Genomic DNA, 27,239 nt, shown 5'->3' with positions numbered 1-27,239 from the left:
TGGTTCCTTACATTGGCGGTCATTTACATTTGCAGGCGACTAGTAGGCTCAGGTACATTAATAAAAAAAAAAAAAAAGCTGCATAATTTATCCCAAAGGAAGTTTAAATTATATTTACTGCACACGCTCATTAACAATGACTGGTATTTTACAAGCTTTGTTGGTGAAAACTAAACAGGTTACCAACATATATAACAGAAAAAAGAGCAGATATTTTCAAGAAAAGTGAAAACCGTAGTGAGGTAGCACATGTTTTTTAACCTGCCCTTCCAATTACATTGTATCACTGTGTACATTGTAGACAGAAGCCACAAATAATACAAAACAAAATGTGAGATAGAATCACCGATGCTAATTGACCAGTATTGTAATGTACAATGTAACTCACATCTAAAAAGTAATGCAAGCAACTAAAAAATTCGATATTTTTCTTTAACATTTAGTTCCAAGACAACAAATTACAGATACAAAATTAAATATAGAATAAAACAAAATGGTAAATAATTTTAAAATTATAGGTTTATAAAAAATGGCACTTTTTTATTTTAATTATTTGGCAAATGTGTTGCTCTTTATCAAACTGTTTAATATATTTGCATGCATTGGGCAAGGAAAGAGACTTGCCAAGCTGTTGTGAAAGGATCAAAGCCTCTGCCACAGACTATCTTCAAGTGTTTACAACTCTATATCAGCATATTTAGATAGACAGGCATGTAAAGATTGAATGTGACTGCCTCTCCTGTCTGGATAGGTCTTAGTGTGTATATAATGTGTGGCCCCTCAGGCTCTGACACGTGCCTGTGTTATTGATGTCGTGACCTCCAATCATTGTCTCGTTGACCTCTGACCCTCATGCACTAATCTGTGTCAACATGGCCTCAAGCTGAGGGCGCCCCCTCCCTCCCTCCTTCTCTCTGCAGGTGGCTGAGCTTTGGCCTTTCTCTTTTTTCTCTCTGTATCATCCATGTCCTCTCTAGTTAATGCATTTAGGCTTTAGGCTACCAACAGACTGTAACAAAATTTTTATTGTTTGTTCATGCAAAACAGATATGATTGTTTTTAGTAAAGTTGTCTTTGCAGCAGTCCAACCTTCCTAGAAAAATTGAACTGCTGCATCATTATTTTCTGCTGTATGCGTTGTTTTGCAAATCTGTTTTTTTACATATTAAGTGCATGCGTCTTTCCTATACCTGCAAGCATTGTTTCTATTTTCTTTTCCACCGCTGCATACACTCTGTGTGAATATATATTTGCTTTTATAGCAAAAAAATGTGTGTTTAGAGGACATGGAGAATAGAGAAAAAGGTCCATTAAATGCCTTTTTCTGTCTGTGAAAAGTATTATAGTGTGACAGGGAATAGACATCACTGCTTCTGTAATGTCACTTTTATGTAAGAAATACCCGCACCATTGACTAAGGAATGTCCTCTAAGTCTGTTCTACACAAAACAACATTTGGTTTGGACAAGAACTGACACTTGTTTCTAAGGATAACCCAACTCATCCCATAGCTAAGAAATCCTAATTTGTATTTTAAACATTTTTATTGGTTTTTCAAAGGGTTTTTTACAACATATTGGGGTGTGGGGGGGGGGGGGGAATTGAGATAGTCACATAACAACACGTCAAAGAGTTGAACTTTTTAACAAAATAAAACACGTTTTCAACTAAAGTATTCCCTCATTATGACATACAATGGTCTTTGTAAATTCCGAATAAATATACTTTTACAATATTTCTTGTTATAAGGTTAATGTAAACTTTAGATGCATCGGGTCCCCACAATTTGTATTGAATAAGTGCAGTCACAAGTTTAGGAAATCTTAATTTGATCTAACCAATAAATATCTGTATCTTGCCATTATTATCTCCTGTCATTGGGAAACTATAAAAATTTAGCATATATAAAATATATCATAATAACATATAGAAAAAGTTTAGCCCACACAAATTCACAATTTGCAGCCCCAATATTTCTGGCTCATGGCTATTATCCATGAGACGGGAACATCTTGGCTTCTTTAAATCATCTCCTGGCTCCCAGACTGGACTAGAGCTGGCCGTAAACATGAAATCACCAGATCTGGCCTTTTTTATGTGCGGTTTGGTTGATAATTTTTTTGACCGCAGCTGTCATTACACATGTAGGTTAGAAAATCTTATGTCGTCACTAGGATCCTTCAAAAGATAGACAGCAATGGAAGATACCTCCCTGCATTGGACTGACAAAAAATTATATGTCTGGTCTCTACCTGACTATGAAGTACTATGAAAAGAGTATGCCATAAGGAAAAGGGCTCATGTCAGCATATCAAAAAAACAATTTAAAGTCCTGTATATAAGTATAAAAAAATAAAGGCCTATTTTTCCACCCTATTAAAAAAGTTTTTTTTTTTTTATTTTTTTTTACCTAAAGGTATGCACAATCTGTAATTTGTGCTCTGGACCCTCATTGTCTGGTAACCCCTGCTAACCCAGGCCTCCAGAATGTCTCCCACTCATTTTGGCCAGGTGGGGACCCATTAGAACTTACTGTTTAGCACTTGGTTATACCAAGCTGGATTCCAGCCCCACAAAAGTAATGTTGGAGAAGCTTATAGCAGTAGAGTACCAGGTTGTCCTAAATGCCACCTATCACATTAAAGTTGGTTGGCATCAAAACAGAGCAAATAAAAAAAAAATAGCCTCTTGTGTGTACTGAGCCATTAAGCACAGTATGCTGAATTTTACATGGTGCTTGGGTGGCACTGTGCTGAAGGGCATGCTGAAAAGGCCTATTGTGAGGACCCAGAGATAATTGTTTTACCCCATCCTTTGATGGATGGCCATCATTACTCCAAAAATTGAGAGTGACCCATGAGACAACAGCCCCCTTCCCACCCTTGCAAGTGCTCTTTTGGCATTCACACACAAAGGCCATAAATACAATTCCGGAAGGGAACAGTTAGCCACGCACAGAAGCTCTTGCTTCCTTGCATTCGGAGGGACACAGACACAGTAGTTAAATATCTTCCTATTAGAGTGGTGTGTTGTGTGTGATGGTGGACGGGAGGGGGGTTGACTTGTTAATGACAGAGGGCGCAGTTTGGTGACACAGTAAATGCAGAGATTGCTGCGGTGGCTGTAAGTGCCGGGAGAGTAATTATCCTCCGGGCGGCCGTAATTAGCGCGGGGCTGTCAGCTCACCAACACCACAATTATGCACAAAGCCTTCATCTCTGGTTTAACCCTTCTGCCGGCCTGTTCCGTCAATTCGCTGTATAGGTGCACGTAAATCCGATATTTTGCATCGTGTGTATAATTTATACCTGTGCTAAAAGTTTAGAATGAAAGCAATTAGTATATATAATTTAAAGACTGGGTATAATTTCTAGCTTGTATAATTTATCATCATCTGTAGGGAGTGGTATATATAATTTATTATTTAGTTTGTCTTTTTAATTGTATTTATAAGAAGATATAATAGATGTACAGGTGAAGTTTAAATAGCATACAAGAGGGGAAACCATACAAGATGGATTTTACATTACTTGAGAATACAAAATGCAGAACTTATGTTTGAGGGAAGTAAGTGTTTGAAGGCCTATAACTGTTTTTTTTTTTTACATTTTTTTATTCATTTTAGATCATCGTGTTATGACATGTCTTGCAAATGTTAATGACAATGAGAGCCTGATCAATATTTGGAGGGTCTATTTATAAATGTTTTCACAACTTTAGTAACGTGTTTTACAGGGCAGCTCATTCATCTTGCCAACACACAAGAAGAGATTAAAAAAGACCTCCAAGTGTTTTTTTAAATCAGTGTGACCTCTCAGGTCAGTTTAACAGATCCCAATGATCTTGTTAACTGTATGGGTGAGAACAGAGATTCTAGAGATGTTGCAGGAAAAAAGTAAGGCCATATCTTGCAATGAAAATAATTGTATCAGTGACAACTGTCCACAGGAAGAATTCCCCATTACTTCATGTTGCATCTTCAGAACTGGAAAATAAAAAGGTTGCATATACTAAATAGTAATAGATGTAATACTTGTTCAGGGACTGAGTACGGCAGGACTGGGAAGGAATGTTCACAATTTATGTAAAAATATGAAATTGGTAAAATCTGTTCATTAGTGCAAGAACAAAAATGTATGTTAAAAAAGTTACTGTAAGGAAAAAGTTCAGGTTCACTTTCAAGAAATGCCTGCAGTAGAAAGGTGAACATGTACCTAGCCTCCTCGCAGTTTCATTATTTCAAGCCTTAAACATCAATCTATTCATATTCTTTGCATTCTGAAACAAATACATTACAGAGATTATGTGCCTGATTCTAAACCGGGTAATCCCATTAGAACCAATAACACAGAACCAATTAAAATAGACACGTCAGTAGTATGTAAGGATTCTTGATTATACTCTCTTGCACTTGCTAGACTACATCTCCCAAGATGACATGGCCACTGAACAAATCCTTATTTTTTCCAGCTTCTATGAGAGGAGATAGGATAGGGCAGTGGCAGGGAGGGCTTCTGCACCAGCTGCAGAACAAGTAGGGTGTGCATGGAGGATGAACATGAATCTTGTTTATTTAATTATCTGAAAATAGCAATTTGATACTTGTCACCCACTTATTAGCAGTAAGACGATCCAGGAGTTTCCCCAGACTGTCTGCTTGTGTATAAGTATGCATGTGTATATATGTTTACCAGTACAATATGGTACAAACAAAGCTCCTCTAGTCTTTCTGAAAGCACTGGTAAACAGGTTCCGAAATTGGTGAATAGGAAAAAAAATCACACAAGATAATTTTTGGGTACACTTTACTGTTCAATCCTCATCCAGTGTTCTTAATGCACAATATTTCCACCATTATCAATTTTTATTTGTTATTGAAAACAAACTTTTTGTATTTTTGTATACTGCTTTTATATGAATATTAAAGATTACCTCTAGCAAAATATAAAAGAACACCCTGTAATTTAATTTAATAGTCATTAAAAATGTTTAAATACTGCTAGAATAAGCACCTGACATCTGTCAATATATTACTGTGCCACCACCTCTATCAGAGCAGTGAGTGGGAGGTTATGCACTGTGAGATAGTCAGTGTTGCAATAAGGATTTTAAGCAGCTTGAAAGAAGTGAAATCAGAGGAATGATATCATCAGTGAGGTATTGAATGTCTAATCTGAAAGCTGGGGTGGATAGGTGACCATGCTGTATTACTAACACAGACAGGTGAAATGCAGGCAATTTAATGTAACAGGTATGTATGAAGCACAAACGTGACTATAAAATATTCAAGTTACCTTGGCTATACAGAGATTTATGTAGCCAGCAATAGCTCAGGTGAATGAATCTGCAATCAGGGAAATTTCTATAAAATCAATTAGTATTCCTTGGCACTATCAGATGAACATTGGAGATGCAAAAAGGCCTTGAATGTTTTTGATATTTAGCCCAAATAAATATTTACAGCCTTGCTTCTTGCACTCTGTTCAATATTGCCTCCAAACACCATTTTAAGTTTTTTTTTATACTTAGCTATATTAGATCAAAAGGATTCAGATGGTTGTATGACGAACCACTATATTGCCGAACACATGTAGAACACAAACTCACACTAGGTACACATAATTATAAATCAGTTCTTTTTAATTTTTTTTTTGGAAAAACCTTTGGAACTAAATAAACAATCATTGTGTGTTTATACAACACACAAAACAAACTCTGTTGCCCAGTAATGTAATTTTTTCCAGATTAAAAAATTCTGCATAAATTCAAATTTAGTGTATCCAAAACACTGAGAATGAATTAACCAGACACAAATATCAGAGAGAATCAGAATGGGCAGATAGCGATCATGCAATATGGTATATATATATGACAAAATGCACCTGTGACAAGAAGTCCATAGATCCACTAAGGTTAAGGAAAGTCCTAAATCTTAGCTCCTGTAGAATATTGAACAATTAACTCTCCAAACTTCTTTTCAGATAGTACTATCTCCAAGAGTGGTAACTAAAGCTGCGTACACACGGCAAATTTTTCTCGCCCGATAATCGGTATCGGCCAATTATCGGGCGAAAATCTGCCGTGTGTACAGTCGGTCGTCGTCCATTGTCCGACGACCGTCCTGGCGGATCCATGGACGATGGACGACGACCGATCCTAATGAAAGGGAAGGGGAGAGCGCGCAGCAGGGTGCCGCTCCGTCGCTCTCCCCCTCCCCTCTCCATAGAGCATGAACGGTGCTGTATGTACAGCATCGTTCATGCATCTTGCAGTCTTTTCTCGTTGGAACGTATCGTGAAAGATCCTTTCCAACGAGAAAAATTGCAGGTGTGTACGCAGCTTTAGTGATTCCTTCTGTTAGGTTCTATGTCACTACCCAATCTGTGACGTAGGATACTATACTACTCACTGGCTCTGTGTACTGCTTCATCCATTACAATTTGGAATTCTGCTGTATAAGGGATTGCAAAAGGCTGAGACCATATCAAATTTTGGTACTTGAATGAAAAAATAAACAATGTATTAATGAATACAAAACATTATGTGTTTCTTTTATATCTAAATTCAGCTTTACAGCTTATAAGAGATTTTAGAGATGGGGTATATACACATTTTAACCAGTGTGTGCTTCTGCCAATGTACAAACTATACCAGGATAATATCCAGTGCCTTGAATGCAAATATAGAGTAGATAGACTATATGACAGCTTTGTATTTGGGTTTGATGGTCTCCTCTGGTTTATGAGGTGTAATACCACTTGCGAGATAAGAACTAAGGAGCTTCTTCTAAGTGGGGATTTCCTGTTTTAAAAATGTAACTAGTACTGTTAACTGAGGCTCCATATTCGTCTTTGTCAACAAGCAATGGTTGACCTTCCAACCAAACAGCTAATGTTTGTTGCCTAAGCATCCTGCTCTTTGCCATTGTAAATACTTTAAATAAACAACATGAAATTAAACTGAATTTATGAAGCCAAAGTTGCTTAGTGATAACATGGTGACATTGAGTAGTTGGGGCCCTGTGTTAAGTCCTCACTGGGGTCATTTCTTGCACAGAGTTTGTACATTTTTTCTCCCAGTGTTTGTCTGGCTTCCCTCTGGGGGCTTTAGTTTCCTCCCACAACCCAAACAGCATTCTTGCAGGCTTATTGGCTTTCAGTCAAGTTTAACATAGTGTGTATGTGACTGTGGTAGGGACATTAGACTGTAGGCTCCCCTGGGGCAGGCACTGATGTGCACAGTTTAACGTTCTCTGTGTAGCTCAGATTCTTAGCGATATATAATTGAATAGGATAAATGTATCTATTCGACTTTTACATAGGGTTATACCTAAATATAGTAAAGTATTTTGATATTCTTGCTGAAGTAAACAGGTTGTAATATGTATCTTTCCTGTAGACACCCTGCCCCCCTCTGATAATGGACCTCATGACCATTTTCTAGTCATTGGTTTCTGCCAAAAAATCTTGGAGGAATTAAAATTCAGGATGAGCTAGCCTAATACCAATCTTACATTTTAGCAGAGACTGAGAGACCCGTAGCAATGTATTCCTAACATAACAGTAATTATACCTTCAGACTTAATCTTGGAAATTAAATGGAAGATCATGTTAACTAAATGAATGCAAGTTGTGATAAAGCATTACACAAACAGGAGGATCTGCTTGTTCCAGGTGTGTAACTAAACGAATACTAAAGTTGTGGGTCAAAACAGCCAGACAATTAGCATTTGCAGAAGGAATTCAGCAATGCAAACTAGCAAACCTGTGCATTGCCCGTTTAAGACAAAGCAACAGATCCATATTATTGCCCACCCCAGAAGAACGTACCTTGCCTTTATTTCACTCCCCTGAAAATGAAAGGGGATGGGTGTCTTTTGTTCAGGTCTAGTTTGGGGGAATTTACAAGTCTTGATTGACAACAAAAACATACAACAAAAGCAGTCATGCATCTCTACCTCAGAAACAAATTAATCCGATGAGTAATAACATATTACTGTAAAATGAATTGGGAAACAACTTTTGCAATTGTCTTTGATGAAATGTTATATTATGCATTGTGCTTTATTATTCTCTTTCACTCATGATGAGACAGTTGATGAATCACATAATTGTATCCATCATGTCCTTCTGATCACTTAATTTTTTTATAATATCTTAATCCTCTATCTGCAAACCTATACACACGGTTTTAACTGTTCACATGACTAAGCCGCCAAAAATTGCCTAAACACTTTTTTTTACGCTTTATTTAGTCTTTATGTATGTTGATGCAGATGTTGCCGGGACCAAGAAATCTGCAAAAGCTGACTTTTTAAAAATCTGAATCATACTGACACCCCTAAAAAAAATGCTTTTAGAGTCCAAAAAAATGAGAAAACCTGGACAAGTCAGACAAGCATCATTTTCACAGGAAAAGACTAGGATTGGAAGACTCTGAAATGTTTTGTTTAAAATGTAATGCAGTATATTTTGAAGTAAAGCTAAACCCAAAATCATTGTTTAGCCATTGGCTATTATTGTTTAGCCTCATGAATAACATAAGGATCTCATAGATGGCAGGCGATCATCTGCAAAAATTCTTGCAACAGGCTTTAAACAAACAAGAATATAACACCCTAAAAGTTAGTATTTTTTTATGCTGCGTTTCTTTTAGTTATCTGTAAAACGTACTATTGGCTCCATGGTTAGCATGCAAAAGTGAAATTTTCCATTGATACACACTTTCCAACATACTTTATTGTATAATGTAATTCGAGGCATCGCTATTGAGGACTGCTGTACTCTGCTTCCCTCTGGTGTCTGGAAGTGGTAAATTATACAGCCGTGAATGTGATGGGACTAAATATTCACTAGTGGGAAATCAATCATTTATAAGAAATGCGTCAGGAAGATTCACCAATAGAGACTGTTTGGTGATATCAGATTGTCTATTTTATAAATATGCCTCTTTGTATGTAAAGATTTGCATATGTTTCCATATGCCATGCTGCCAGTTGGTACATATAGGCATCAGGGCTATATTTAGCATTCACTCTGCTCTTGGCACACATAAATGGAGGCTTATTGGGGCTGATTTATTAAAGTTATTTAGGCTTTTCACTTACAAAAATAAATGATCACATTATGAGAGTTTCTCAGCTTGGGGAATTTGGCAATACCTCACTTACAAGAAAAGCAAAGCATACCCAACTACATGACTACATGCAAGAAAACCTAGAAAAATATAAGAAAAAAAAAACAGATTCTTTTTCTTGTGCAATTGATGACTGAAGTAAGCGGAGTTTCATCGCATTTACTAAGCTAGGTGAAATATCCCTTGAAAAAGGACAATTCAATTTTTGTTTACATAAAGAGCCTAAAATCTAAAATCAACCCCATGAACTGTATGGTCTTCTCATTTTGTCTCCAATCCTGTTATGTGATTGTAATAGAAGAACAAGAATTTACAGCAATCAGAGACAGGGGACATGATCCTATTTACGTTGTGAAAAGTCAATAGATTTTTTTTTTAGACTCCTAACTTGTTGCACGGCTCATGAGGCTGTAAGAGGAGGTGCATTCTTTGAACAGGACTGTGAAACCTTAAAGTGGAACTAAACCCCCTTCTACTTACCTGTCCCTGTTCCATCACCGCCATCTTTTTCCTCGTTCTCTCCTAGATATAATCATTGGCAATCCTGATTGGCCAGACCAGGATGACCTGTGCAGGTGATGGAGGTTAGAATGCTTGTTGCAGAAGTGACACGTCTATCCCTTTCTGCAATATTGCCCGGCCTGATCAATCTTTTAAAAAAAATGGAACTTTAGTTCTGCATTAAGACTGCTGCAAATTTATGGAAGGTCAGGATGGGAGAATAAGCAGTGTAACTTGTCAGTGCCGTCTACAGGTTAGAATGAAATAAGCACTTCTATATTTTGCATCTAAACAACATCTACAATTACAACTGTAAGAGGGGATGGGTGGAGTATTCTGTGTGGATGTATGTGTAAACAGATGGATATACAGCTGAAAAACATATTTGTATTTTATTATTGTGATGTTATAAAACAGACACATATGTCAGACAGCACAGCCAGGTACTGAATCTAGATTACTCCGCAGTGTCTGGAGTACATTTACTATTCGATAAATATAAAGATCGCCCTTGTTGGACTTTAAACACACAAAGCTGCCAAGGAATCATTGCTGGAATAATGCAAAACTTTGTTATGTGTTGTGCTTGTTTTACAGGACAACAAACATTATTTCTGATGACGGCATGGTATTTTGTTTAAGTGAAAAAAGCCAATGCAGCAATCATACTGATGTTCTAATAAGATTCTTTTTCCTTTACTATTGCTAATGCATATTCCCTCTTTGCAGCATACATTTGTGAAAACCGGTATTACTTTAAACCATTGTAATTAAAGGCCTTGTCACCCATGCATTCCTGTTGCTGGCCAGAGACAAATCTGCTTTGGAGAATACAGCAGAGTAAAGCATTCGCCGGCATGCATCTCACACTCATTGGCTGGAGGAGATGGGTGAACCTCTCTTGACAGTGACTCTGTTTTAAAGCGTTTTCGGCAGAAAGACTACAATTACTTTTTGTCTAAGGATAGTGATGAAGGGAAGCTTATAAACCTGGTCTGTGTTCTCCCTGCATTTTCTAGCTATCCTATCCATATTCTGGTGATTCTTCTTACCACGGCCAGCAAGATGTCTGCCTTACAAACCAAACGTTTCCAATGCTTTCCTAGTAATAAACCATGTGGCAGAAAAAAGTCAAAACTAGTCAAAACTAAAAAATATATATCTGTGGTTTATTTGGTTTATTTCTGTAGTATGCAATTCTTATCACAAGCTTTTTGATTTTGTCTTCTGTGAAATATACGTTACTAAATCAGCTGTCCAGTTACCATAAACTATGGTTTGGATCTGTTCCATCTCTACAGAACAATATTTCATGTATGGTCTTTTGTAAGATAAAATGATTGCAAATGATGACATGAGGCCAATGTCTGCAAAGCACAGCTAAAGGCAATGTTGAATACTTTGATTAATGTATGGGTCAAGAGTAGAGCGCCTGCTAACATAGCTGATTCATCTAAGGCAGATTGTAATAAAGGTCTATTGGTTAAACAAAATAATTCACATAAATGCAACCTTTTATTTAATGCGTTCATTTTTTTATGAATGGAAAATGAGCAATAATACTGAAGGATAAGTGCTAACAGTAGGAAAAAATATATCCTATTCTCACTGGCTCTTCCTCAGCTCTCTCCTCCCTCGCTCTTCCTTAGTCACACAGGGTTAAACAAAACGAATGTTGGCATTTTCCCAAACAGATGCAGAACTGGATCTAAACCAACACTTCACATTCACTGCATTTTATTTATACCCGTCAGTGCTCAACCACTAGGGAGTACTCCGTTTCACTATTCACTACAACATCTGACACTCAGATTCAGAGAATAAGGTCATTTAGGTCTGCAAAACGTATGGAGTATAGAAAGCATCCTCTATACCTAAAGGTGCTGGGTTTTGTTGTCGTTCAAGGAACCCCTAGCAAGCTCTAGAGCAGTGTTTTTCAAGATTCAGTGGAACCCTAGGGATCCTCCAGAGGTTGAGGAAATCCTTTTAACGAGTTTGTGACTCTCAGGTCAGTTTAAGTGACACCACAACACCAACCAGCCCCAGCCAATCACCAGGCCCAATACCTGCCCCATGAGGGTGGAAACAGCATGCATAGCCTGTGTAAGATTTAAATCACTTAGTTAGATAAACCTAAAAGTTCTGGCTGTGGAGTGAAAGAATGGGAAAGTAAGCCTAGCAAGCTGCTTACTGCAGGCTTACTGGCCCTCCTGAAATGCAAACCTGTTATTTGGGCATAGTTTAAAATATGCGTTAGCTAAGTAAAGGGATATTTCTTTTATTGAAAGAGGTAAATAGAGTGAAACAAAAAAGATTAGGCCAGTCTACTTGGTGCAGTGGCAAATGAAATTTGGACAAGTGGGAAAGGTGGTGAGAGAAAGGGGTTGAATGGGGTCAGGTTAAATGACAAGACTGAGGGGATGGTGTAAAGGTGTAATGTGGAGAAAAAAATAGGGGTCAGCTGCAATGTAAAAGCTCAGTCAAGCCTTGTCACCAGTTACACGTACCGGTGTAACAGTGTGAAAACATAGGTGGATCATTGGAAAACAGCAAAAAAGCACGCCCTATAACAGGACATGCCTAACCAGGCCTGAACAGGTTTACCAGGTAGTCTTAATATTAAAAATTACTATTGAAATTACAATATCAGGTAAAATCTTATATAAGATCAATGTAATATCTACTTTTAATTGCCCTGTCAAGCTACAATTTGTCCCTTCATTCCAAGGACTTTTTAGGTTTCACTTAAGTTGACCCCAGGCCATGTGTCTGTACGACAACAGTAGAACATTGGATTGTGAGCTCCTCTGAGGACAGATTTGCAAGAGCAGCACTATGATTAAACAAAGGCAATGGAATAGGAACTATATGAATGCAGGCAGCATGCAAGGATTCATCTCTGAGAACAGCATGCAAATGACATTCACAAAAAAAAAGTAGAGGGGGAGATGACTCGTCTTTTACATTTTCATTTACCATAAGCAAGGCACAGGCCAGGCATGGGGGTAGTGCTGGGGCACAGCTGCTGCCCAGACTTGCTCTGTAAAAGGAGCATCAGGTGCACAACCTACCTCCCCTCTCACCAAGCCGTGCCAACATGGCCATCTGTGATCAGCTTATGAGACCAGCAATTTCCAAAGTAAATCTGCAAAGCATTCTGGGAGCTGTAGTCTGTATTATCAGAGGCTTTAAAAACAGCACGTTAAATATCACTAGCATTGTATCCATAATTTAGTCTAATGCTTATTATTTTTTTCAGATAGGAACATAATTTTTCACAAATAGTTACTTTCCTTCACAAAATTCACCACCATAAATTTCAATACAAGTGAAATCACATTTATTAAATCCTTGTTTGAGCTAGTTTATGTGCACAGCAACAATAATCATTTAAAAATCATCCCTGATACATAACTCATGCTACAGTAATAAAAAACACGAGCAAAGCATTTCCTGCAATTTTAGTCATTCCTCTCTAATCTCATTTAATTAAAACACAATAAGGAATCCAAAATTTGGCATTATGAAACAAATTAGGTTTATCGACTGATCAGTATGAAATGTGTGGCCATTGTATAATTGATGTAGATTAGGTAGAATCCAGCAGAAATCCATCAGACAAGATGCAAAATCTGCTCACAATATATTCAAAACTAGGATTATAGAAAATGCTAAAATCTACCATTGAAAGTTTGTTTATTGTGTGGATGGAGATAACTTGTCATCCGACAGCTGATCCAACGCAAGTTGTAACGCTATCCAAAATTTCGAGCCATTTAGCCAAAAATTGTTAAGTCAATCAATCATGAACAATCAATATTAATTTTCAATAAATTTTTGGGTAGGATATTGTTGATTAATTAGGCAGGACTGTTTTTCAACAAGTTGTTTTTATATTTACATGTTATTGCATTGCACTGTTTACCGCTTGCTAGACTTCTTTATGTCTCTGTGTTGAGGTGCTTTGCAGAAAAAGAATTGAACTGTCAGATTGTGTTTTTTTTTTTTTTTTTGGGGGGGGGGGGGCTATAAAAATAAGTGATAACAACAAATCTTACTAGCTTTTTAGTGCAGCACTTCATGATCTGCACCCACAGAATACTTTTTTTTTTTTTTTTTACCTTTTCTGCAATTAACACGCATCAAAAGTTACTTTAATGTGTGCGATAACTGGCAATAGACATTGCAGAAATTGTTACAATGCCAAGTGTGAATTCAAATATAATGTTCAGGGGCTTGAAATGATTGTGCGAGGTGTTATTAGTCGGACCTAGCTGTCCCCTTTTTATCCCAAACTCAGAGCCACGAGCCTTGCACTGCAGAGTGTCCGAGGACAGACCTTTCACAGATCTTCCATGCCCTACCAGGCCTCAATGTTTTGTATACTATAAGTAAGAAATATTTCTCCATCACATATTGAAACAGGATGGTGAGTGAGGAATCCTACTGAGGTTGTGTGGTTTGATTAAGTATGGTTCACACTGCTGACCATGGGCTTTAATAAATCAGTACCCACGCAGAGCATGCTCTGTGATTATATTAATTTCATACATGTCCGAGGATTTCCTGCACACTTATAAACTGCTGTTAGGTTGGAGACAATAGCAAATCTCAGGAAGAAGAGACGGGAATAGGAAGTGAGAGAAATAATGGGCTTCCCTTATTAAATGATATATACGCAATTCTTTTATTTTGGTTAAATAACATAACCTTTTATGACCTCAGTGCTTAGTACTAACAGCCTCATGGACCTTCTGCCATAAACTAGAATATATTTTTACACATTAAGAGAAGGTTGGATGATACGCAAGCCAGCCTGTTTAAATCACCTGAACCAGAATGTCTTTGGACTAAGAAGCTACAATACCTCCACTGTAAAATAAATCAATGTGTGCTCATTCCTTAAAAAGGTTAAATACAGAAAAGAGAAACACTGCATTTGTAAAGAGGTCAGAATTGGTGGCAAAAAAATGGGAAAGGTGGTGAGAGTAAAGTGTTAAGTGATAAGGCTGGGGGTGCAGGTGTAATGGGGGATAAATAGGGGTGAACTACTAAGAGCTCAGAAAAGTTAATAAGTTTTAGGCATGGTGGTGAGGGGAGTGCAGGCATCTTGGGGTAGAAGTGGCAAAGTGGTGAAGAGAAAGGGTGGTTACCAGAGCTCAAGATGAATCCCTCCATGCCAGCAGCTGAGGTTGGTTGCTATATTACAGTTTCTGTACAAGCTACAGAAGATGCTTAGGGGGGGAAAATTAGTAAGCAGAGGGAGCCAAAAAATGAAAGGCCATATCCTAACATAGACTTAACTGCTGCAGGAGCTGCTGCTCTGGGTGTGCATGCATAGCAAGGGTGCAGTGTTATTGCCAGATGTTAGGATACCTTATTACCTATACTGTTCAGACTGCCATATGACTACAAATGCATTCTTTTTTTTTCATGGTGTTATATTTGAAAACACGCTTACTTTCTAAACTATTGACCCCTTTCTATTATTTTTTTAAACACATAATTAATAACCAGGCTGTAATTAAGAGGTTACTTTATCTATTTTTTTTTTATAATCAGTATAGAAGAGATTATAAGATATACAATATATTTTTTAGTAAACGTGTAATAGATAACAGTATTTCCAGAAAGCTACAGAACACAGCAATTGTTTTATCCCTTCGAACACTCTTGGCCTGATTTGTTAAAGCTTTTCAGGACTAGATAGAAAGGACTAATATGGGAGAACCTGGGGGATCCAACAAACCTGAAATGGATCTGGTCCAAGATTGGAAACATTTGCCTACTAACAACAAATGATTTTTAGGAAATCCAGTGTTCAACCCAGACATTTTTTGAGCTGGGTGTGAAGAAATTGTAGTTGGGTGTCAGCCCCTGTATTGTGACCTAACTCTTCAGTAACCATCCAAAAACCTCCGAGTGGTTACTGAAAAGTGTGGGGTGGTGCACCCAGCTAAAAGGGGCCAGGGAGAACACTAAAATCTATATCAGGTTTGCTGGATCACCTAGGTTCTCCCATTATAGTCTATCTTATCCAGTCTTGGAGAGCTTCAAAATAGGGACTTCTGTGTTGTATTGGAATGTTAAAGGGGAACGTACAGTAAGAAGAAGTCTGTGCTCTGACACATCCACCTTTTCTTTTTTTTAAGCTTTTAGCTTAAACTACTGAGCTCTGTAAGTAGCAGTTATTTTATTACAGGAGAAAATAAAAACATAAAAAAAAGCTTAACAAGGTTAGGTCCAGACAGGCGGTCAGCTTGTGCTGTGGTTACTGCATCCTCAGGACTGGGGAACTGTCCTGCAGTTGGGATGCTAACACTAGGGGTACTAGTGAGCAGTTGAGTACCACCCACTGCAGCCTACCATCAATTGTTAGTAAACATTAGTTTATTAGGGACCTGGTCTGCAGTTGGGGCAGATAACCCGGGGAACTGTTCGGTTCCCATCGTTCATCTGAGCTCTAAGCTTAATATGCAATATTTTATACTTACATGATTGAAAAAGTACTGACTATAATCATTTAGGAAATAATACATTTTCAAACTACATATCAGTCTATATATACCTAATCAACTCCTGTTCCATCACAAGGAATCTCACTGGATGTGCTCAGCTTATATAAGCAGACTCCATGTAAAATCACAGAGGATGCTGAGAATCAAAGATTCCATGGAACATAAGGGGTCTAATTAAATTCTCAAATCAGAATCTTTATTATCTGGTGATTCCGGTGTGCATGACAAAGAGAGCCATTTTATCCTTCCTGCGTCACTTTAATATGCAAATGTGCCTTCCAACTCATCAGAGATCATTGTTAGACGACCATTTATTGTAGGAGTCCTGAAATATGTATGCGGCAAATCCCTGAAATATACAAGCCTGTCAGATTTGGAAGTTTGCTCGCACATGTCATGGTGGCATCTATGCCACCTTCTTTCCTGCCCCCCTACCACAGGGAGTATGCCAGCTCAGGGGACTGCAATATTGGGGGGAGGGGGTGCAGATAATCCAGACAGTGTGTGAGGGGCACCTCATGGCTGTGAATTATCAGCTGGAGCCACTGATAAGATGATGTAGGAGACCTAGAAGCTGGGCAGGCCTTGGGGGCTTTAGAGAAGGGAGGGGGTGCAGGATGAGGCTGGCACAGGGACAGAGGGGGTGAGAGAGATGGGAATATTGTGCCCAGAACTGCCAGGAATGCCTGAATGTGTTATGAACTAAAAAGGGACACTGACAAGATGAACGGCTAACACTATACCAAGTCACAATCACAAGAGGGGCTGCTGTAGAGCCGATGTTAGAAAAATAAAAGTGTAATTTGGTGTGAAATATTTGTCAAAGCAAGATCTTTTCCTTCTTGTCGGTCCTTTCCTAGACAATCTTCATTAAAGGAAATCAGTGAACAAACACTCTTATCATGTTTATTTTGCGAGCACCCTTTGTTCTGGTAATTATACATTATCAGACAAATTTTTTATGCCATTTTCATCTTAATGCCCTGCAAACAACCTTCCTTGTAATCAAGGAAACCAATGGGTGCTGGGCTACAATTACAGCTTGCCATGGACATTAGCTTCTATTATCATTCAGAAGTCATTGACAGGTTTATCTCACTTGAAGCTGTCCTGATCTGCAACTGACCAGCTTATTGTTCCATTAGACTTGTATGGGAAGCCGAAGTTCATTTACAGCGGTCTTTAGATATAAGAATGCCCAGTAATGTCTAATAAAGTTTAAGCTTTACAATGGAAGCAATAAATGCAAAAACTTTTGGTGAATGTTTGAGCTTTCCTAAGACATATATAAAGGATCTGGTTATGGGTCTCATCCCTAGGGTTTCAGGGTTTGATTATCATATAAGTAGGTCAGTTGGAAATCCACTATGTCCTGTGAGGATGACACCAACTCAGAGTATAAATCTAGAGAAGGAATCTGTGGTTTCCAATGCTTGTGATCCCTTTACCTTTGTGTATAAATGTCCTTCATACAGAGCAAAGGAGTGAAAGCTGATACATTATTACATGTCTATACTAGTATATTTGTTCTACCAGTTAACCCAGCTTTATGTAAATATATTTGATTTCTTTTGAGCTGTACAGTCCTAATCTCGCCTCTGCGTGCTTCTCTCGGAGACCAGCAGCCAGCTCTAAAATGGCTGCCAAGCTTTAAAATGGCTGCCAGCAATTCACAACAGTTTAGTGATAGTTCCGTCTATATTCTGTCCTCTCTTCCATGAATCGTTAATAATAAAAAAGAATGTGTTATCGACAGTTTCAACCACCCTCAAGTGAGCCGAATAAGAAACAGATAAACAAATTAGTGCATTAAATAAAAAATGCACAGCGGACATAAAAAAAAGGAAAAGGGAAAAAATGCCCTTTTCCTAGTGAGTATGTTGGCGTAAAAGTGTGTTATCCTAGCCAGATGGGAAATCTCAGCCGCTGTACCAAAGAAAATACTTAAAAATTGTTAAAAGGCAGGCAAAAGAAGGATTTTCCAACTCCTATAAAGTCATGCTTGCTTCACAAAAACCATGTATATATCACCACAAAAAAAATATTTAAAAAATTAAATATAAAACATTTTTTCTTCCTGCTTTCCCACAGATTCCGGACAGTCGGATAATTCAAACCAGCAGACTGAGGTAGACATAAAGCCTCCACCAAATGGTAAGTAAAAAATAACAGAATGTATTGTGCTCATTACTGGGATTTTATTCTCATAACAAAATAGACTACATAATATATATACACAGTGAAATAAAAAAAATCCTTGAGGGCATTGTGATTTCACCTTCTGAACATTTCTTTAGTAAACTTGAAGTTCTCCCTACACTGAATGTGTTTTTTGATAGAAGTGAATATACAAGCTTGCCCGTGTGTATAACTAAAAATGTATTGTTCAATGCTTTTGAAACTTAAAACTATTTTGCAAACTTTAAATGTGATTTTATTTAGCATTTTATTTCCTTATATTATTCATTCTATACTGTAGGCTCTTCTCTCCTCTCCTGTGTCACTGTCCGTCATTTGCAACCCCAATTTAATGTACAGCGCTGCGTAATATGTTGGCGCTATATAAAACCTGTTTATTATTAATCATAATAATAATATTTTATATCAGTGTAAGCTTTTTATATTAAGTCAGCAGGGTTGTATTAAAAAAAATCTGCATTGTAGACATAATTTTTTTGCCCTTACTATTATTTTGATTTTAAATTTTCATAATACAAACTTTACCATGGTTATCCTGAAATCTTTCATCCTATTTTGACACCATTGCAAAGTTATATTTTCATGTACTAGAATTCTGACAATTCTTCTGAAATTTAAAGAGAACCCTTACTGAGAGAACACAGACAGCAGCCATTGTTGACTTCTTTGAATTATTAGTTGTCTCTGGTTTCATACTTTAAATGGTTTGCTTAGCACAAGCATACAGATTAGGAAAGTCAAAATATACTAATATACATACATGATGCAATTTCCTAACTTAGTATAGAATCTATTGCATCCTTGCGTCCAGTCAAATAGGATTTTCTGAAGAAAAGGTACGCAATGGCAGCTACATGCGCCACATGTGCTCTTTAGGCCAGAATCCAACCTGCACAGTGTGATAATAAACAAGACATAAATACTGAGCCACTTTATGTTGTGGTTTGTGCATCTGCCCAACTCTATTACCGTATGTAGAGCGTTGTTTTTCATCCAGGGTTCCTCCAGAGGTTGCTAAGGGTTCCTTGAGACATTAAATGATCTTTTTGGCTATTTGTAAGTGTGAATATGTGGAATATGTGGAAGGAGGAAGCATGCTTTTTTGGCAATATGTCTTAAAAATGTAACTAATTTATGAATATGATAAAAAATAACATATATTAAAGAAAGACTGAATTCTAACAGATCTACTATGCTAGTTCACACTTTAGACGTAGTGCTCTCATTACAAGTATTATTTGTAAGTGTGACATTCTTCACACTGGCCAGCATGTCATTCCTCCTACGTAGCACCAAGCTAATATACTTTATATATAATAGCAGACCTGAACATTATTGCAAGGGTCCCCTCATGTTAAAAAGTTTGATCGATATGGTATTCTTGTTTTGATGACAAGCCATTTTTGAGGCATATCTCCATTGTTTATTACAAGAAAGTGTAAGTGTTTACAATTTAGCATTATTTCTCCATTGTTTATTACAAGAAAGTGTAAGTGTTTACAATTTAGCATTATTGAACTTATTTGCTTGCACAGCTCAGTAACCTTGCTCCTACAAAAAAAGGTGAAATGTTGTACAAAGCTAAATCTGTGGTCATGTAACAAGTAGGGTTGTATAGAGGTCATCCTTTGGGAGCCCATGTCATAGTGGCTGTCCAGTGATGGGCTCATCTTAGACTACAGAATATACAGAAGGATGACATCAGGATAGGCAGAGTAGTCCGTGCCGCCATAGACTGGGTTGTCACTCTCTATTCTCTGTTAGGGATATTTCTCCACAAATTCTCTGATAAGATGCACAGACAATAAAAATTTTGTTCTATTAGAGAGATGAAGGTTGAGACGGGATTGTCCAAACTGTTCAGGTGTCACTTCCTGTCCAGGAAAAGTTTTCCCACAAGAGATTTACTTAGCGTTTCCAACTTGACAGATATTATTTTTTTAGTCCCCTATATATAGACCTATGCCTGCCATCTTATAACCGCTCCAGTGACAACGCTGCCTTATTTCCTTTATCCCAATGGCAGCGTGGGATTGCTGGACTGAGTGGAACATACATAGAGGAAAGTGAGCTCTGTTCAGTCCTGGAATACTGCCCAGCCTGCACAATAACTAGAAATTTTAAAAACACATTCTTATGTTTGTATGTTTTTGTGATTTTTATTTTAATTTGAACAAATCAAGTTTATTAGAAGATATTTCTCAATAGGGAACCTTAAGGGCTATTTCAAAGTCAACCTTGCTCTCAACTTCTCCCATTCTACTACATGAGAGCAGTAGGGAACCATTTTGTGCACACATTTGTGGTAAATCATGGAACTTCCTGAAAAGGTTGCTTTTGTACCTCTGAATAAAGAACTGCACCACCACCGCACTCAAAACTCAGAACAGGATGTCAAGCACTGGAGCTCTCCAAGACTGGTTAAGATAGACTATCATGAGTGAACCTGGGTAATCCAGCAAACCTGGAATTGATATTATCCAGAACAGAAAACATCCCCCAACTGATAGCAAATGATTTTAGTTGGGGGATGTTTTATAACCTGGACAAGATCTATTCCAGGTTTACTGGATTAGCCAGGTTCACTCATGATCACTTTCTTCACCAGTCTTGGACAAATCAGGCCCAATATGAAGGGCAAATTAAGCAATACATACTAAAAAATGGATGTAACTGTGTGCTAAATCCAGTGGAAGCACTGAAAATGTTTCACAAAGTGCCTAAACTATCATAAACATATCAAAATAAAAAAAAATAAAGAGGAAATTTCAAATTACAGAATTAAAAAGTGTCTGCTTTTGTTCAACAGTGTAGTTTTGTAGTAAATAGTTTGTGTGAAATAACTTGTTTCCCTAATTTTCCTGCAAATGGCAATTTACATAACTGGACCGTTACCCATAGAAAATAATTGATAAAACCAGTGATTTGCCTTTCGAGTCAGCAATTACTGACGGCCAAAATAACACTGCCTATATTATAATTATAGTGAAGGTTACAGCCATTCCCCACTGAATCTGTAGGACTAATTTGTTTTATAAATGTGACTAAAGATTTAACAGAAAAAAGGCCAAATTCACTGCTGGATTGGTGAGCCTGGAAGAGGTGGAAGGTCAGAGGGTAAACATTTTGTGGTCTTGTTGCTTTTAATATTAATAATTAAAATAATAATAAAAAATTGGTATTAAAATAAAGGATTCCTCTGGAGTCCAGAATAAGTGAAGTTGGCTTCAAAATATATTTATATATTCGTCTGATTTCTTTTTGCACAGGACATCTCACTTTCCAGGACTGCTTTGTCACCTCTGGCGTGTGGAATGTCACAGAGCTCGTCCGTGTGTCCCAGAGTGAGTATTTACCATTTCATGAACTAAGGTGTTACTAGAATTTAGGTCTATTTTTATAATATTAAGCAGATAGATTTAGTAAGTAATAGACCCGGTATGAGGCACCATCACACACCGCGACACTCATTTAGTGGAATAGATAAGTTAGAGAAAAAACTTGCTTAAATGCATTTGACTTCCTTGTTATAATTTGAGGTTTCTGCAGAAATCTCCCCCTGCCTTCCTCCTAGGCTAAGCTGAAGTTACAATGTCTCTTTTGGCTATGACCCCCCTAAGGGAGGTTGGGGTGAGGTAATAGTCCACTGGGACTAGAAGGGGTAACAATTAAGGGTCTGGGAGGGCGGAATTCAGTGTTGCACATGCTTCATATAACTCAATAAAAGAAATGTGGATCCTGCCATTACATGGCTCCGGTATAACAATTCAGCAATACTGAGCGGGATATGTCTGGGAAAACTCATTGTCACTGAACATTTTACCTTTGGAGCTGTAAAGAAGTCAATGGTCCACATCAAGAAACCATTGAATACATTTGTTGTTTTACAGCATGAAAAATGTTTGTCCTGAGTCCATGGGCCAATAGACAGAGAAGCACCCAGCTCTTTTATTTTTCTCACTTCCTGTCAGGAAGTTTGCACTTTACATTTATGTGAAAGGATGCCAAATATTAGGCTATAGACTGTAAGGAAAAGTTTATTTTCTTATTTTGTATTCTTTAGCGCCTGTGGCAACAGCATCTGGCCCTAACTTCTCATTGGCTGATCTGGAGAGCCCGAGCTATTACAATATAAACCAAGTGACACTTGGTCGGCGGTCCTTAACGTCTCCTCCATCCAGCAGGTAAGAGAAACCAATAAACGTGTCAAAATGTAGATTTGTTTACTATTGTATAGATTTCCCTTCTGTACCCGCTGAACGTAATACCATTAGGTGCTTTAATAGACATTCCTAGTAAGATGCCTGAAGGTTATAGGTTCAAAACAAGCCACGCCCCTGAGGAACAAGGGTGGGCGTACCCAGCATTTAATGTCACAGAAACATGCGCACCTCACTAAGAGAAGGCAACCAGGCTTGTCTTACTCTGCACTAATTCTGGGTGAACTTTAAAATTAGAATACATTATACTTGTATAATAAGCAAATATGGCACCCGTGTCTGCTGTGTAGAAATGTTTGGAGGGGTCACAGAGTAGGCATATGTGATTACTGCTTCCTCATACTCATAAACTCTGTCCCCTGATTGGTCACAACATAGCATGTTACCTGTGCATGTGACCATGTGACCCGTGCATGTGACCATGTGACCTCCCACAGGGGAACAAGTAATCCCCTGGAAGTTCATTAAAAACAAGCAGTCTGGTTGGGGCTCTGTGAGGTGGCGGGAGCCGACCAATGTTCCCCCTGTCCATCTGAACTCAGCTTATATCACATGTACTGCCTTTAAAATTTTAAAAATAATTACATTTAAAAAAATTACATAAAGCCAAAGATTTGGAAAAAACTAGGAAAGGATTAGAACTTCTGCCATGTATAGGAGGCTTCATAGTTGAGATTCCTTCACTTCCTGTCTGGAAAAAAAAATTGTTTCCCTGGGACAGGAAGTGAGGAGAAATCTCTCAGCAACACAGACACAAATAAAAGCAAATTGGGAGAATGCTATAACTGGTATTTTTTATTGCTGTTTAGTAGATTCTTCCTTATTTTGTTGTCAGTCAGGAAGGAAGTGAAGAGAAATCTCAAAATGAGCCATTAGAATTAATAAAACCTGGCAGGAAAGCCAACTTTTACATTCTATTACACTAAACCCCTAAAACTACAAATAATATTTTGTATATATATATATATATATATATATATATAAACACATATATGTGTATATTATTAAGTATATAAGGAGGAAACAACGCTGACAAATAGGGGTTACAATAAAGTATCACTTACACCACAGAGCCCTCCATCCAGCTCTGGACTCTCCTCACAGACTCTGATATCAGTGATGACGTCACATTCTGCAATCCGCCATCTTGTCTCCTCAGACAGGCCGTCCCCCGAGCTCCACACATACCATTTCATCATAGCAGAACGATGCTGATTTTAGGACACACGCAGGGTTGTTTCTATCAGAGTCTACTCGATGAAAACAGTCATATTTTGGGGTCATTTTCGGCTCATTTTCGGACTATCTATAACACTCTTCACCTACAATTCCTGTTTTCAAAGCCCGGAGAAGCAGAACTTAGGGTCATGACGATCTTTCAGGAAACACCCGAACAGATATGACGGCTCCGCGTCTTCAAAGAGCTGAGGAGACTTTCACCCTGATTCTGTCTCTCGATAGAAGTTACCTCAGGTGTTCCCGCTCATAGATGTCACTTCAGATGTCCCCGCCCACTACTAACAGCGGTACCTTAGGTTTGGCGCCTTCCCGATGCTTTGACTGTATTGGCTTAGGGGAGTCTGCAGTGACTACGGGCACCAATCCCGATGCACAGAGCTCTAGATCTTTCCATAATCACCGGGCAGATATGGGCCAGTTCCTCACAGAAAAGCACAATATGGCGCCTACATAATATATATTAATATACTGTATACATAACTACATAATATATATACATATATATATATATATATATTATCCTGTAAGTTTTAATAAAAAACAATTTAACAGAGTATATATAATGTACAGCAGTGCATTATATGTTGGTGATTAATACCTATATATCTTTATACCTATAATATATTAAATTATTATTATTAATAATAATAATAATAATAAAGTTAACTATAATATACATAAAGTGTATGTATATGATGGCACATGTTTTGTCTCTTCCTCAGCACGACAAAGCGCCCCAAGTCTTTGGATGACAGTGAATTAGAGAGCCCAGTGGATGACGTCTTCTACCCGGGCACAGGCCGGTCACCTGCAGCCGGGGGCAGCCAGGCCAGCGTGTGGCCGAATGATGTGGACACGGGTAAGATATTTGCTGCCATGATTTGCTTTTGTTACAGGACGCAGGAACGTACTTTGTGCATGATTTCTAGGTGAAATTGTCTATTTGCTCTGTGTAAACCAGATGTTTCATATTTCTATCCAGATTTTTATCTATACATATAATCTATTTGTTTTGGTTTTTGTTTTTTTGATACTAAAGCTACGTACACACGTTAGATTTTTGACGCTGTAAAGGATCTTTCGTGATCCCTTCCAATGATAAAAGACTGAAAGATGAATGAACAAGCACTGTACATACAACACCATTCTGCTCTATGAAGAGGGGAGGGGGAGAACGAGCAAGCGGCACCCCGTTGTGCTCTCTCCACGTCACTTGCATTGTGGTTGTCGGTCTTTCATCGCTCGTGAATCCACCAGGACGGATCTATGAACGACGTCAGACAAGCGCTGTACACACGCCAGAATCTCGTCCGATACCAGCCCCGAGGCGAGAATCGGACAAGAATCATCTGAAGTGTGTACATAGCCCTAGTCATTAGCTTTAAAGTCCTTTTTTATTCATGCAGTTAGTATTATTATGTATTTATGTAGCACCAACCTACTAATAATGTACTTTACAGAGTCTATAGGCTATGTCAGTAACTGTCAAAGGAGCTGACAGTCAAGCGTACCTACCATAGCCCAAAGGTCAGTTTTGGCTGATTTACCTACAAGTACGTTTTTGGTACGGGCATTGCCAGGCAGAATTGAGTCACCTAGATACCCATTCTGGACTTTGCATGCCACTGACCTGACCAGTCACTACCCCTCCACCCTTCCCCAATAGGAAGTTAGCATGGATTGATAGCCATATCATACCTGTTCCTGCACCTATGACTTGTGGAAGTTTGATTGTAATGTGACGTCATTGATTACATTGGATTAATTTGATGAATGCGCCAATATCTGCACTACTCTGTATTTGGAGCAAGAAAAGGGATCCAAATCTTTGGTTTTCAGAGGGCCAAGGTGGGTAGGCACCTGACCAACTAGCTGTTATTTAGATGTAACCCATGCAAACACAGAGAGAACCTATAAACTCTATGCAGAGTCCTGGCTGAGGTTTGAACCTGGAATCACCACAACACCAATTCTGTTGCTGTATATGAAATATGTATATGCTTGAATAAATTGACATTACCTTCTCTCATCCCCTCATTAACCTATATTTTTGTTCCTCCCAAGGACCCGGGTCTCTTAAGAAGTCAGGCAAGCTAGAGTATTGCCAGACCAGTTCTTCTCGCATGGCATTCACCCATCATCCCCTCCCTGTGTTGGCTGGAGTGAGACCAGGTAAGACGCAGATCGCGGCAGGGGCGAGGTTGCCAACATCTTAATATAGGTATTTAGAACAGATGTCAAAAAGACAGGGTGGAGATCAGATGTCACTGAGCATACTGTGCATTGTGTCAAGAGCACCCAAGCTGTTGCATAGCGTGCCGAACACACCAGAGCACCAACACCAAGAGGAGAACGGCCTCTCTACCACACTGTGTGTTCATATGTTTCAGAAAAACAACACTTGGGGAAATGTGCAGGCATGGACCTGCAAAAAATAATTATATAGTTGACCTGTTTCTAAAAAATTCTAGATGCATGGCTCTTGATGGAGACATTCTTGCTTTTGAGTCACTGACCTGGAACAAGCAGCCAAAGTCAAAAGTCTTTACCCACTTACTTGTTTTGGGTTATTGACTAAAAAGTAAAAAAGTTAGCACAACCGCCAAACAACTGAAAATTTTAGGAGATGATCACCATATTTCCTTTCCTTGCTTTGCCAATGCTTTTTATAGTGCTCCAAGCATCTGCCCATGGGGGTGGGTAAATGAACAGAAAATGGGCCCAGCATAAATTCGTATCTCTTTGTCCTGTATGAGCACAACAATTGCTTGTCCTGTATGAGCACAAAAAAAGATATACTACTATACATGACCACCAGATGGAAACCTTTTCATTGTTACCTCTATTGTAAAATCATATATATTGTGTGATTGTTGTGTATTAGTATGTAGAAGTTGAACATTTTTTAGAAACGTTCCAATTAAAATAAAAAATGTTCCAGTTTAAATCAAAATATTAAAGAGGAGTTTAAAAAAAATGGAATACAAACACTGGAATTGTGGACAGGAATAATGACAAATGTATTTTCATTACAAATGTAATCCTTTCCTAAAGCAGGGATTTCTGGGTATTTTTTATTTTACTTACATTTGTTACTAAATAGGACCATTTTAGCTTACTTGGCCTACCTAACGCAGAACTGGTGAACCAGAAGCATGTGAAGTGATTGTTCTTGAGTGCAATGTATAGATCACCAGAGGTCATACAAGGGAAAGGTGTGCAAATAGGCAGTAACCCATAAAATGAAAAATGTCTTTTTTATACTTTGGCCCTAGTGTGCCAAATCAAGCCAAAAATCCACTTCAGTGAAGGTATTATTTATACATGTATAGGTGTGGCATTTAATTTAGGTGTAACTGCAAATTTATGGTCAAACCAGTGTGATAAGACTTGTGAATTGATTTTACATACATTATTGTAATCAGTT

At 38.0% G+C, this 27,239-nt stretch overlaps 1 protein-coding gene across 6 annotated transcripts in view; it reads left to right on the top strand.

The window, feature by feature from the left end:
• Window positions 1–27,239, top strand: part of NFIX (nuclear factor I X) — a 126,408-nt gene that overhangs the window by 75,877 nt on the left and 23,292 nt on the right. For all 6 annotated transcript variants that reach the window (XM_072399542.1, XM_072399548.1, XM_072399547.1 and 3 more), the window contains 5 exons: window positions 18,246–18,308; window positions 21,623–21,697; window positions 22,417–22,537; window positions 24,535–24,671; window positions 25,877–25,984. In XM_072399542.1, coding sequence (XP_072255643.1) covers window positions 18,246–18,308; window positions 21,623–21,697; window positions 22,417–22,537; window positions 24,535–24,671; window positions 25,877–25,984 — 504 coding nt within the window. The remainder of the gene's footprint in view (window positions 1–18,245; window positions 18,309–21,622; window positions 21,698–22,416; window positions 22,538–24,534; window positions 24,672–25,876; window positions 25,985–27,239) is intronic.

The sequence above is a fragment of the Pyxicephalus adspersus genome, chromosome 2, assembly GCF_032062135.1.
Source record: "Pyxicephalus adspersus chromosome 2, UCB_Pads_2.0, whole genome shotgun sequence".
Taxonomy (NCBI): domain Eukaryota; kingdom Metazoa; phylum Chordata; class Amphibia; order Anura; family Pyxicephalidae; genus Pyxicephalus; species Pyxicephalus adspersus.
The sequence above is the reverse complement of the archived record's forward strand: the minus strand, read 5'-3'. Positions and strand labels throughout refer to the sequence as shown.